This window comes from Mauremys mutica, chromosome 11 (genome assembly GCF_020497125.1).
Source record: "Mauremys mutica isolate MM-2020 ecotype Southern chromosome 11, ASM2049712v1, whole genome shotgun sequence".
Lineage (NCBI taxonomy): Eukaryota > Metazoa > Chordata > Testudines > Geoemydidae > Mauremys > Mauremys mutica.
This window is the reverse complement of record NC_059082.1, coordinates 43,208,242-43,222,312: the sequence shown is the minus strand read 5'-3', so window position 1 is coordinate 43,222,312 and position 14,071 is coordinate 43,208,242. Positions and strand designations below refer to the sequence as shown.

The 14,071-nt window shown below is 49.4% G+C and overlaps 1 protein-coding gene across 2 annotated transcripts in view; it reads right to left on the bottom strand.

Moving 5' to 3' along the window:
- The window catches only part of ARIH1 (ariadne RBR E3 ubiquitin protein ligase 1), a 133,992-nt gene that overhangs the window by 43,447 nt on the left and 76,474 nt on the right, over positions 1-14,071 (bottom strand). For both annotated transcript variants that reach the window (XM_044979342.1, XM_044979343.1), the window contains exons 4-5: positions 2,023-2,115; positions 1,619-1,674 (exon numbers count right to left, since the gene is read on the bottom strand). In XM_044979342.1, the coding sequence (XP_044835277.1) occupies positions 1,619-1,674; positions 2,023-2,115 (149 nt within the window). The remainder of the gene's footprint in view (positions 1-1,618; positions 1,675-2,022; positions 2,116-14,071) is intronic.

The window sequence follows — 14,071 nt, the reverse complement described above, 5'->3', positions numbered from 1 at the left end:
GATCCCCATCTTTTCCAATTTAACTAATAATTCCCCATGAGGAACCATGTCAAATGCCTTACTGAAATAGAGGTAAATTAGATCCACTGCGTTTCCTTTATCTAAAAAATCTGTTACCTTCTCAAAGAAGAAGGAGATCAGGTTGGTTTGGCACGATCTACCTTTTGTAAAACCATGTTGTATTTTGTCCCAATTACCATTGACCTCAATGTCCTTAACTACTTTCTCCTTCAAAATTTTTTCCAAGACCTTACATACTACAGATGTCAAACTAACAGGCCTATAGTTGCTCGGATCACTTTTTTTCCCCTTTCTTAAAAATAGGAACTATGTTAGCAATTCTCCAGTCGTATGGTACAACCCCTGAGTTTACTGATTCATTAAAAATTCTTGCTAATGGGTTGCAATTTCATGCGCCAGTTCCTTTAATATTCTTGGATGGAGATTATCTGGGCCCTCCGATTTTGTCCCATTAAGCTGTTCGAGTTTGGCTTCTACCTCGGATATGGTAATATCTACCTCCATATCCTCATTCCCATTTGTCATCCTTCCATTATCCCTAAGCTCCTCATTAGCCTTATTAAAGACTGAGGCAAAGTATTTATTTAGATATTAGGCCATGCCTAGATTATCCTTAACCTCCAATTCCATCCTCAGTGTTTAGCGGTCCCACTTCTTTCTTTGTTTTCTTCTTATTTATATGGCTATAGAACCTTTTACTATTGGTTTTAATTCCCTTTGTAAGGTCCAACTCTACATGGCTTTTAGCCTCTCACTTCATCCCTACATGTTCTGACCTCAATAAGGTAGCTTTCCTTGCTAATCCCGCCCATCTTCCACTCCTTGTAGGCTTTCTGCTTTTTCTTAATCACCTTTCTGAGATAGTTTCTGCAACTTTGACTCGAAGTAATTCCAGGCCTCCTCCGCCTTTAGATCCACGAGTTCTTCAGTCCAATCCACTTCCCTAACTAATTTCCTTAATTCTTTAAATTAGCCCTTTTGACATCAAAAACCCTAGTCCCAGATCTATTTTTGTTTATCCTTCCATCTAGTTTGAACTGAATTAGCTCATGATCACTTGAACCAAGGTTGTCCCCTACAACCACTTCTTCTATGAGGTCCTCACTACTCACTAAAACCAAATCTAAAATGGCATCCCCTCTTGTTGGTTCTTCAACTACTTGGTGAAGAAATCCATCAGCGTTGGCCAAACGCATTACAAGTGTACTCTTCTGAAGCTTCAGGTATTTTTCACTGCCCAAGGCAGAATACAGGACTTGATGGACCAGCATGTTGACCTGCTGTAGGAAGTTCTATATTCCTAGTCAGATGAGAGGAAACTAACAACTGTATAGGCAATTAACTGGGGTTTTGGTGATAGTGTGCAAGTGCATTTATTCTATTTGTAAGTTTAATAAGTGTGGCAGAGATTCTCCCCTCTAGCTGAGAATCAGTACACCAACACAGTGCCTTGAACATCAATCTCTTTACACTTTAAGACCTTAAAGGAGCTCCAAATGAGCCATTTCATACACACAACATTTACTGGAGGGGGAAAATGGAAAAACATTAACAGAGGAAGGGTAACATGATGCCACCCTTCAACTGTGGTACTTACATAACTGTATTGTCGTCAACTAAGATATCACAGCCATGAGCAGGGCATGAAATAGTCTGAAAAAGGAAAAATGGGTCAAGTAAGGTCTTGGAATGTTTTTTGTGCCCCTTTATCCTCATGAGGAACCCCACAGGATTTTATTGCAAAGTAGCCATATTGGCTCAACAAAATCAGAACTCCAGATACATACCTCCTTGAGCAGCATGACCATGTTCAACCACAGATGAGATGCTTAGACAGAGTCCATACAGTTCCCTATGAAACCCACATGCACTCTGTAGATGAAGAATTCAACCTCCAAGACTTGTTTATTCATTTTTGTTAGAAAAGACCCCTGCCTCCATCCCATCCTTCCCTCTTCCCCAACACAAGACCAGCACAAGTCACGTAGATCCAATATTTACCTGTCCCATGCCTTCCTCCATTATTTTGGTAGTTAAATATTCACTCCAGCACTGCATACAGAACTTATGTCCACACTCTAGGCCAGTAAAGTACTGCAACAATAAAGACATGTGACACTGTATCCATTCCATCCTTCCTGGAGCTGTGCAGTTATGCTTATTTATCTCTTACTTGCAGTACAGAATCTGACTGTTCCAACAATACCATATTGTTTACCTTGCATCATCATCACACCACCACATTGTTACAGCAGCTTTAAATGTGCACTCAATGTAGCTGCAGTCTGCATCCCTAACAGCAGCAGGAAAAATGGAGATGTAGGATTTGCCCCTCCTTCCTCAAATACTTCTAAGTTGTCCTTCATTTTAGGGTTATGTCTACATGGAGCCAGGAGTAGACCTACTCACACTAGCTCCTCTTGAGCTAGCATGCTGAAAATAGTAGTGTAGCTATGGTAGCGAAAGAAGCAGCACAGATTAGCCCCCATTGAGTATAAACCTGTCTGGACTCTAGGGGTACGTTCTTGAGGCAGCTAGACCATGCCTCCAATGCTAATGCTACCACAGCTACACTATTTTCAGCATGCTAGCTCAAGAGGAGCTAGCGTGAGTAGGTCTACTCAAGCTGGGGATGACACCAACACCTCTAGCTAGATGTAGCTTTTGACTCATGCACCTGGTATGAGAGACCTTTTTTCCTATATTTATTACTGTAAGTAAGGCCGCTCTTTCTGTCACGGAGGTCATGGAAGTCATGGATTCTGAAAATTTGGCGACCTCCATTACTTTTGCAGCTACAGTGGCTGGGGCAGCTGACCTCAGGGCCGCCAGAATAGCTGGCCCTGGGGCCAGCTGCTCGGGTGCCCCAGGGCCAGCCGCACCAGCAACTCTGGGAGAAGCCAGCCCCGGGGAACGCCCAAGCAGTGGTCCCAGGAGCAGCCCTGGGGGCCAGCCGCAATGGCCACTGCTCAAGCGGACACAGGGAGCCCCCAAGCAGTGGTCTTGGGGGCAGCCTGGAGTCATCCGCACTAGCCACTGCTCAGGTGGCCCCAGGGAAAACCCGAGCATCAGTCCTGGGGGTAGCTGGCCCTGGGGAGGCCCCGAAGAGCAGTTTGGAGGCCTTGGAGCAACAAGTTGCCTGGGGGGCAGTAGCCCCCGCAGCCAGTGCAGGGGCTAGCCACTGGCCCCCGGAGCTGCTAAGTTTTAGTCAGAGGTATTTATATAGTAGAAGTCAGACAGATCACAGGCCTTGAATGTTTGTTTATTGCCCATGACCTGTTCATGACTTACTAAAATACCCATGACTAAATCTTAGCCTTCAATAACAAATGCTGCATCAGGAACTATGGTTAGAGTTAAAACGATACCCACGGTTTTGTTTCCTGCACTCACATCCCTCCACTTGGAGATCACACTCAGTCGCTCATAGTTCCAGAATGATTACCTACCACATTCTGCCCAAGGCAGCTAAGAGACTGCCGAAGCAAGTAGAAGCAGCAAGGAAAAAACAGGGAATAGGATGGGTTATAGGACTAACATTGAGTAACAGGAGTTTACAGCATTAGAGCTCTATGTGAACTGACGTATACAGTTAACTTTCAGAGTGGTAACCATCTTAGTCTGTATTAGTAAAAACAATGAGGCATCCTTGTGGCACCTTAGAGACTTAAATTTATTTGGGCATAAGCTTTTGTGGGCTATAACCCACTTTATCAGATGCATGGAGTGAAAAAAGTTAACTTTGAGTATGTCAACTTGCTTGGTATTCTTTAGCCCCTTTGGAACCCAGATGTTCATCTGTTCAGAAGGATGAAGAACCTATTGTTGGTAACTTATTTCTAACTGAGATTTGATACGTTTATCATGCAGACAGTGACCCAGCAAGAACAACTTTGACTTTATGTGCATTATCCTCTACACAAAGTGTGCCAAAACACCTTCTGGGACTCAAGTGATTATGTAAAAAGAACAAGAGTACTTGTGGCACCTTAGAGACTAACAAATTTATCTGAGCATAAGCTTTTGTGGGCTACAGCCCACTTCGTCAGATGCATGGAGTGGAAAATACAGTAGGAAGACATAGATATACACACATATACACACACAACATGAAACAATGGGTGTTACAATACACACTATAAGGAGAGTGATCAGTTAAGGTGAGCTATAATCAGCAGGAGAGAAAAAGAACTGTTTGTAGTGGTAATGAAAATGGCCATTTCCAGCAATTGACGAGATGTAAGGAACTGGGGGGGGAAATAAACATGGGGAAATAGTTTTACTTTGTGTAAGGCCCATCCACTCCGTCTTTATTCAAGCCTAATTTGATGGTGTCCAATTTGCACATTAATTCCAATTCAGCAGTCTCTGGTTGGAGTCTGGTTTTGAAGTTTTTTTGTTGTAATATTGCAACTTTTAGGTCTGTAATCAAGTGGCCAGGGAGACTGAAGTGTTCTCCAACTGGTTTTTGAATGTTATCATTCTTGATGTCTGATTTGTGTCCATTTATTTTTACATAGAGACTGTCCGGTTTGGCCAATGTATATGGCAGAGGGACATTGCTGGCACATGATGGCATATATCGGGGGGGCGGCGATGGGGGAGGGGACTCAAGAGCAATAAATAGGACTGCTAAAGAAGAGTAATTTTGAAGTGATGGTACTACATAAATGAGACTCAGACAGGACAATTATGTTTCAAATCACCGGGGGGGGGGAAGTCTCCCTCACTGCCACTGTGCAAGTTCTAATTGAATCCTCATTTTACATTCTGCCTGTAAAGCACCATACACTTGCATAAGGTTATACAGATAACAGGGTGTCTCCTGGACAGCAGGATGATACAACAGAAGCAAGATTTTGTCAATTAAAAGACCTTCAACTTGAAAAAAAATATCACTTTTTCAGAAAAAGTATTGTTACAAACAACATTCAAGATTACAAGTTTTATGTTTCTTTACTTTGGGCATCTGACACTGGAGTATAGTTAGTTTATACTTCCTTCACTAGCATGACCACCCTATTCAGGTACCACTCGGGGGGGCACTCACCTACACACTCGTTTCAAGGCCCTGCTAGAGGGTTCCTTGGCCTCCACTAGAGCTGTCTAGATTAGTAGTTCTGCCTGGAGTCACTCAGGTCCACTCCTCCTTCCCCTCTACTAACCTAGACAGCTCAAGAGAAGGCCAAGGGACATCTACACAGGGCTTTGCCTTTAAGTGGAAGCTTCCTGTGGGAGACCTTAATCTTCTGTCAGCACTCAGTTATCAATGATGCGGGCAGCTATAGGGCCATAATCTCCACATGGGAGAAGACCTGGTTCAGTTTTCAATTATTATTTGAACATCTCGTTCAAGATGACTTCTGAGGCTCTAAAAACATTCCTGTGCTCAAACAATACTCCCCTGGAGATGGAGCTTCAGTCAAATGGAAAGAGTTTTTGTTTGTTTTTGAGGTTTCGATAAGTCTCTGGCACATTTGGGTGGAACTCTGGGAGACCACAGATTTGAAGACTGCACTGGTGGTTTACTCCAGATCTATGGTTACCATGGCACAGAAGGCTGATCTGCATGGGGTAGGGGTTCACAGCCTAAAACTATCATTAACAAAGATATCCTTTAACTATCCTTATGGAAGCAACTATACCAAAGGAAACAACATCCCCAGAAAAGAGAAGAGATAAATGTGTGTCCTTAGTGCAAGACTGATTTTGATGGCTTCCAGCAAGTAAGCTGATAGCTCCCTATTTCATTGTCAGTCACTGCCTCCTCCCAAGCTGTACAGAACATCTGCTTCTCTATCTAGCCATTTCTTTACTTTGAGGAACTTCCCTTCTTGCCAGTCAGCTTCAGGCAAACTGAGAAGAAAGGACAGTTATCTGTTCCGTAACTGGCGTTCTTCCAGATGTGTTGCTCATGTCTATTCCACAGTAGGTGTGTGTGCTCGCCACATGCACTAGTGCCAGAAGTTTTTCCCTCAGCAGTACCCATAGCAGGAGCACTGCTGAGCCCCTGGAGTGGCACCTCTATAGCGCTATGGGGGAGCCGCGTGCTCCCCCCACCCTCAGTTCCTTCTTGCTGGACCAACTCCGACAGAGGGGGAGGAGGGCGGGATGTGAAATAGACATGAGCAACACAACTCGAAGAACGCTAATTACGGAATAGGTAACTGTCCTTTCTTCTTCAAGTGCTTGCTCATGTGTATTCCATAGTAGGTGATTGCAAGCTATGTCTGATGGAGGTGGATAGGAGTTTACGGATTCCCTGGCTGAAGCACAGCCCTACCAAAACCAGCATCATCTCTGGCGTGCGATGTGAACGTGTGTACTGAGGACCAGGTAGCGGCTCTACAGATGTCCTGGATAGGGACATGGACCACAAAGGCCGCCAACAAGGCCTGAGCCCTTGTCGAGTGAGCCTTTATGATAGGTGGTGCGGGAACCCCTGCTAGGTCGTAGCATGTGTGGATGCATGATGTAATCCACCGGGAAAGCCTCTGGGTGGAAATCGGTTGACCCTTCATGCACTCGGCTGAAGCAACAAAGAGTTGTGAAGACCTGCGGAACAGCTTAAGTCTGATCCAGATAAAAAGCCAGTGTATGGAGGTGACATTCCTTGTTAGAGGCATGAGGTTTGGGGCAGAGGATAGGCAGGAAGATGTCCTGTCCCATGTGAAAAGTGGAGAACACCTTAGGGAGGAATGCCGAGTGTGGGCGAAGCTGAACCTTGTCCTTGTGAAAGACTGTAAGGGGGGTTGCAGGTCAGGGCCCTGAGCTCCGAGACCCGCCGGGCTGACGTGATGGCCACAAGGAAGGCTACCTTCCATGAAAAGGTGAGACCATGAGCATGTGGCCAGAGGTTCGAAAGGGGGCCCCATGAGGCGGGATAACACCAAATTTAGATCCCACTGAGGGACAGGGGCTATAGCATAAGGAAAGGACAGGTCTAGCCGTTTGAGAGCCCGGTCATGGCATGGGAGAAAACCAAGCAGCCCTGGATCGGCAGATGGAATGCCAAAATAGCCACCAGGTGCACCCTGACGGGGGAAGGGGCCAGGCCTTGAGTTCTAAGGTGAAGACGGTACTCAAGGATAAGTTGGAGCAGGGCGGGCATTGGGGAAGTACCCCACTCGCCCGCCCACCTGGAGAACCTGGACCACTGTCAGGTAGGCTCAGCGCGTGGATGGCTGTCTACTTTCGAGGAGGACACGCCTGACCCCTTCCGAACACCTTCTCTTCTCCGCATCTAGCCATTGATCAGTCACGCTGTCAAATGGAGGGTGGCCAAATTGGGGTGGAGGAAGTGGCCCTGGTCCTGAGAGAGTAGGTACGGGCGGAGCGGCAACAGCCGCGGAGGGGCCACAAGCAAGCCCAGGAGGGTCCCATACCAATGATGCCGGGACCAAGCTGGGGTGATCACGCGCCTTGTCCGTTTTCACTTTCTCCAGGACCTTGCCAATGAGGGGGAAATGGGGAAAAGGCGTAGAGGAGTTGACCCAACCATGACAGGAGGAAGGCATCTGAGATCGCGTTCCTTCCCCCGGAACAGAACCTGTGGCGACGGTGGTTCTGTCAGGTTGCAAACAGGTCTACTTAGGGAGCTGGTGAGTGACCTCCAAGCGGAGCGACCACTTGTGTCGGGAGGAGAAAACCATGCTCAAGTGATAGGCCTGTGCATTGTTGATGCCTTGTAGGTGGAAAGCCTTCAGGGAGATGTCATGGGCTATACAGAACTCCCAGAGGCAGAGGACCGAGAACCTCGCCCCGCCTTGCCTGTTGATGTAAAACATCGCAGCGGTGTTGTCCGTGAGTACTCTGACCACCTTGCCGTGCAGCTGTGAGCTGAACGCCATACAGGCTAACTCATCACCCTGAGTTCCCTGACGTTTATGTGAAGGGACAGCTCTGCAGCTGACCACATCCCTTGGGAATGTGAGTTCCCTATGTGGGCCCCCCAGCCCAGGCCCAATGTGTCGGACACGGGGTCAGGTCCTGGAAGGGAACTCCCTGGAGTATATTGGCCGGGCAGGACCACCATTGTAGCGTGGCAATCACCCGCGCCAATACCGAGAGGACTTTGTCTAGTTTGTCCCAGGCTTGGGAGAACACTGAGGCCAACCAGAGTTGGAGGGGCCTCATCCAAAGCCTGGCATGGCGGACCACATACGTGCATGCTGCCATGTGGCCCAGGAGCCACAGGCATGTCCTGGCCGTGGTGATGGGGAACTCTGTGACCGAGGCTATAAGCCCCTTCAGGGTCTGGAACCTGTCCAGGGGAAGGGAGGCTGTGGCCTTGGAGGCATCCAAGAGAGCACCTATGAATTCTATGCGCTGCACCGGAACCAATGTCAACTTGGCCTCGTTTACTAGGACGCCTAGGTTGGCACACGTAGCCAAGAGCAAGTCCATGTGGTTCTGCACCTGGGACCGCAAGCTGCCCTTGAGCAGCCAGTCATCGAAGTAGGGGAATATCTGTACCCCTCGGCATCTGAGATAGGCCACCACTACCGCCATACACTTTGTGAATACCCTGGGCACGGTGGACAGGCCAAACAGGAGGACCGTAAATTGGTAGTGGTCCTGTCCCACTAGGAAATGCAGGAAGCATCTGTGCCCCTCGAATATATGGATATGGAAGTATGCGTCCTGAAGTAAGGCCCGCATACCAATCACCAGGGTCCAGAGCAGGTATTATACATGACAGAGAGGCCATGCGGAACCGGCATTTTGCCATGAACCGATTGAGGTCTTGCAGATCCAGGATGGGCCTGAGCGCCCCTTTCGCCTTGGGGATCAGGAAGTAATGGGAGTAAAACCCTTTCCCGCGGAACTCCCACAGAAGCTTCTCCACAGCTCCCAAGCTGGGGAGCTGACCCACTTCCTGCTGTAGCAGGGATAAATGCGATGGATCCCCCTTGCCGTCTGAGGGAGGGCGGGGGTGACACAAATTGTAGTGTGTAACCCTGGGAAATGGTGTTGAGGACCCATCGGTCCAATGTTATTCGGGACCATTCCATAAGGAATGCACACAAGTGGTTTCTGAAGGCAAACTTTATTGGTAGGAGGGTCCTCTCGGGGGTCACCGGGGTACCCTCCTGCAGCCAGTCAAAACTGCCTCTTGCCCTGCTGTTTGCCCCTGGAGGGCCCAGGCAGCGGGGCAGAGCGAGACTGCCTCTGAGGTCACCTCTTTTGGGTCCTGGACCTCTTGGACGCGGGCTTGTATCTCGGCTGGGGCGCAGGGACGAAGGCTTGTGTCTTAGACTTTACCTTGGGTGGGATGTAGAGCCCGAGGGTCTGAAGGGTAGTATATGAGTCCTTCATGCCATGGAGCCTCATGTCTGTTTGTTCTGCGAACAGGTCCTTGCTGTTAAAGGGAAAATCCTGCATCAGAGACTGTGCCTCCACGGAGAGCCCAAACAGCAGTAGCCACGATGCCCTGCGCATGGACACGGCCAAGGCCATGGACCAAGCAGCCGTGTCGGCTGCATCTGACGCTGCCTGCAGAGTAGCCTTTGTGGCGGCAGCACCCTTCTCCACCAGCGCCTTAAAATCCTTCCGTTCGCATTCTGGGAGGGAGGGCTTGAATTTGGGTAGTAACCCCCACAAGTTAGTTACACTCATAACAAATGAGGAGAGCCTGGTGGTTGGCCACCTGGAGCAGGAAGCTGGCTGACGAATAAAGCTTCCTGTCAAACGAGTCCAGTCTTTTAGAGTCTTTATTTTTGGGTGTGAGTTCTGGTTGACTCTGTCTTTCCCTATGATTTACGGACTCCACCACTAGGGAGTTGGGGGACCGGGTGGGTATAAAGGTATTCGGGCCCTTTCGCGGGTACGAAGTACTTGCATTCTGCCTTTTTTGATATTGGGGCGAGGGAGGCTGGCGTTCACCAGAGGGCATTGGAGATGTTAGCCACCCCTTCGTGCAGCGGGAGGGCCACTCTGCCCGGTACTGAAGATGAGAGCACGTTAAACAACGAGTCTGAGGGTCCCTCCATCTCAGCTTGGAGTTGGAGACTGGATGCTACTCGCTTTAGTAGCTCCTGATGAGCCCTGACGTCCTCCTGCAGTGCGGAGGGGGGTGGGGCTGCAATTTTGTCATCCGGTGCGGGGGAGGGGGCTGGTACAGGGCTCTGCATGTCGGCCGGAGGCACAGGATCCACCCCTTGGTCGGACTCCTCATGTGGTGCTGAGGATCCATGACCCGCCAATCTATCCCTTGGGGGTCTGGATAGTTTGGCTGAAGGAGCCTCCAATGCCCCTGCTATTGACCGAGGGCCTTGCTGGGTGTGTACGGAGGGCCAGGGGGTCCAGTGGCATCACTGGTCTTGCCATGGGGGTCCTTGCCATTGACTCTGGTGCAGCACTGGCGGCACCAGCTGGTTGGGTTGGCCCAGCTGAGTTGTAGGGCGCCACATCGAGGTTGGGGTTACCAACCACCTATCAGTGCCATGGGAGCGGTACAAGCAGTGGTACCGGGAGCAACATCTGCCACGGGACTGGGACTCTGACGTTGAGGAACAGTGCCGCCTTGAGCTGGTACTCCTCGAGATGCTTCGACACCTGGATCCCCAACAACAGGGAGCTGGCGACCCCCGCCGGGAGCATAGTGCCTCAAGGCGAGAGAGCTGGAGCGTGACCAGCGACGGCGCCCGTGTCAGGAGCAGCTTCAGTAGCTCCGCCAAGAATGGGAGCGTCTACGGCGTCTGCGCCTGTCCCGCCAATACTCTGAACTTGGCGTGGAGCAGTTCCTGGAACTCCGCTCCGACAGCACCTGACCAGACAACCTGTTGGGCGATGAAAGCAGAGGCTAGATCCTGACACGACAATGAGCAGCGAGTGGGCCCAAGAGCAATCCCCCTGATCAGGATCTGCGTCGGATCAGTGTTTACTGACGGGAGTCCAGCGACAGCTTGCCTCTGGAGCGCAGTCCAGGTGCCAGCGGCTCCGGGCTCCTGCCGAGTCATGTCGTCTTTGGCAACCTGCAGGGCCCCTGGTGTCGAAGGCATGCGGACATCAGGAGAGGCCTGAGTTGACGCAACCGGGATGCTCCACTCAACCTGAGTCAGAGCTCTGGAGCCCGGGGAGGAGGGAAACTGGGGCTGCCCGACATGGGTCTAGCCTCATCCCTTGCTTTCCCTCGATGCCTCTGAGAGGACGGGGCCTCTCTCTGCTTCTTGGACAGGGAGCGGTGTCGGGAGATTGCTGCGCACCGAAGACAAAAGTGCCCAGTGCTGATTCCACTCAGTGCACTGGGGTTGGGGCCAGTGCCAACTCCATGAGAAGGGCCTGAAGTCTAATGTCTCTCTTTTTTAGTTCTGGGTTTAAAGGACCTGCAGATCTTACAGTGGTCACCGATGTGAGATTTGCCCAAGCAGCGGAGCCAATCGGTGTGCAGGTCACTTCTAGGCATCGAACACCTGCAAGACTCGCACGATTTAAACCCTAGGGCCCGGGGCATGCTCCGGCCCGAACACTAACTAATTAACTAAGCTGAAACTTTATTGAACTAACACAGGTACTACTAACAACTAAATGAGTTATAGGACAAGCTACAGCAAAGCTGGAGCAAGTAGTTCCGATGCACCGTCACTGGCAGCAAGGAGGAAGTGAGGGTGGGGAGAGCGTGCGGCTCCCCTTATAGCGCACTATAGAGGCGCCACTCCAGGGGTCGCAGCAGCACTCCCCCTACGGGTACTGCTGAGGGAAAAACTTCCAGCACTGGTGCACGTGGCGAGCATGCACACCTACTGTTGAATACACATGAGCAAGCACTCAAAGAACCACCAATAAAGCTGCCCCCTCCACACACCCCTGGAAATTGTGACAGCTGATAAGTAACGATTCTGTTCCAAAAATGGCATATCATGGGCAGACATTACCTTACTTTCACCTTACCTTTCTATACTGATGAGATTCTAATGACCTCATTTGGGGGGGCCAGGAACAGTCATTTTCCTGCTTTTTGCATATTCCTATTTGCAAGACCTCTAGCATCAATATTATACTACCTTTTGATATCAGTGTCTGCTCTTTTGTAAGCAATAACTGAGCAAACACAGCAAGGACTCTGCTGATCCAAGACTGACATTTTTGAGAGCAGCTCCACTCAAAACCTTTTTCTTCTTTAGTAAATAGCTCAGTGAAAGGTACCACAGGGACAGTTCCGCAGAAGCCATCTATATATCCACAGAATAAGTGCACCACATGGGCTACAGAACAAGTTTCCCAGAAACACCACCCTGTTAATGCTCCCATCAAACCTGATCTGAAGGGACACTGGGGCGGGAGGAAGGCCGAAGTTCTGTCAACCTTTCAATTCTTATCCTCACCTCTAAGACTGCCAACAAGAGGTCATGGTGTGATTACTGACTGTGACACCAATCCATTAGGAACCAAACAGATCAACAAGTTTCACTTAGGCCACCAAACTGTCACTGCTGGATTCAGACTTGACACATAGCAGCAAAAGGCTCTTCTCCAACAGGTATTCCCCACCATTCTCAAAACATGTGGCATGGTTGCCACCATTCTGCCAGTAGAATTTGGGATTCAATCAAAACCTCTCCTGAACAGGCCAGATGGGTTACTATAAAGGAACACAAAATCTACACTCCCACTAGTCAGAGAAGGCAGAGTGTGATGCCATCTGCAATCTCTGCACCACAAGTTCTCTTGGGAATTTCTAGCATTTTTTAAAATTTAAAACCTCTGAAATTCCCAGCATTCTAAAAGCAGAAAGGAACTCTTAGCAAAACTGCAGTGTTTTGGATGACCTAGGAAAGAAATCAAAGCTGTTCTAAACTAAGTAGGTAAAGATTCTGGGATTTTTAGATTAAATGTTCACTTTTTAAAAATATCTTTTTAGGTCTATATATCCCATAGATTCATAGGAATGGATAGGACCTCAAGAGGTCATCTAGTCCACTCCCCTGCACTCAAGACAGGACTAAGTATTATCTAAACCACTGGTCACCAACCGGTCGAACGCGATCCATTGGTCGATCCTGGAGACTCTCCCAGTCAATCGCGATCTCCGGTGTTGTAGCAGGGCCACTAAGGCAGGCTCCCTGCTTGCCCCGGCCCCACACCACACCTGGAAGTGGCTAGCATGCCCCCGTAGCTGTCAGGGATCTCTGCACTGCTCCTGGACCAGCATTTCTCTTCCACCACCCAACCTGCAACCTCCCAGAGCCAGCCCCCCCATACCCACTCCTGCACCCCAAGACCCTGTCCCAGCTGTGAGCCCCTCCCACAGCCAGCACCCCATACCCCCTCCTGCACCCAAACTCCCTCCCAGAGCCTGCACCCCTCACCCCATCCTGCACCCCAACCCTCTGCCCCAGGCTCAGCCCAGAGCTCCCTCCCACACTGCGAACCCCTCGACCCTAGCCCAGAACCTGCACTCCCCTCCTGAACCCCAACCTCCTGCCCCAGCCTGGTGAAAGTGAGTGATGGTAGGGGAGAGCAAGCAACAGAGGGTGGGGATGGAGTGAGCGGGGCAGGGTAGATTCTGGGATGCCCTTAAATTAAAAAAGTGATCTTGGGCGTAAAAAGATTGGAGACCACTAATCTAGACCATCCCTGACAGGTTTTAGTCTAACCTGCTCTTAAAAATCTCCAATGATGGAGATTCCACAACCTCCCGTGGCAATTTATTTCCCCAGATTCCTTTCCACAGTACTCCTTCCTAGGCAGTCATTTCCAATTTTGTATGTGCACACCAGACTGTTCCTTCTTAAGTGGAATACTTTGCATTTGTCCTTATTGAATTTCACCCTTTTTACTTCAGACCATTTCTCCAGTTTGTCCAGATCATTTTGAATTTTAATCCTATCCTACAAAGCACTTGCGGCCCCTCACAGTTTGGTATTGTCTCTATGCCATTATCTAAATCACCGATGAAGATATTGAACAGAACCGGATCCAGAACTGATCCCTGTGGGTCCCCACTCAATATGCCCTTCCTGATAACTATTATCTGGGAAAAGTTTTCCAACCAGTTATGTGCCCACCTTATAGCAGTTCCATCTAGCTTGCATTTCCCTAGTTTATA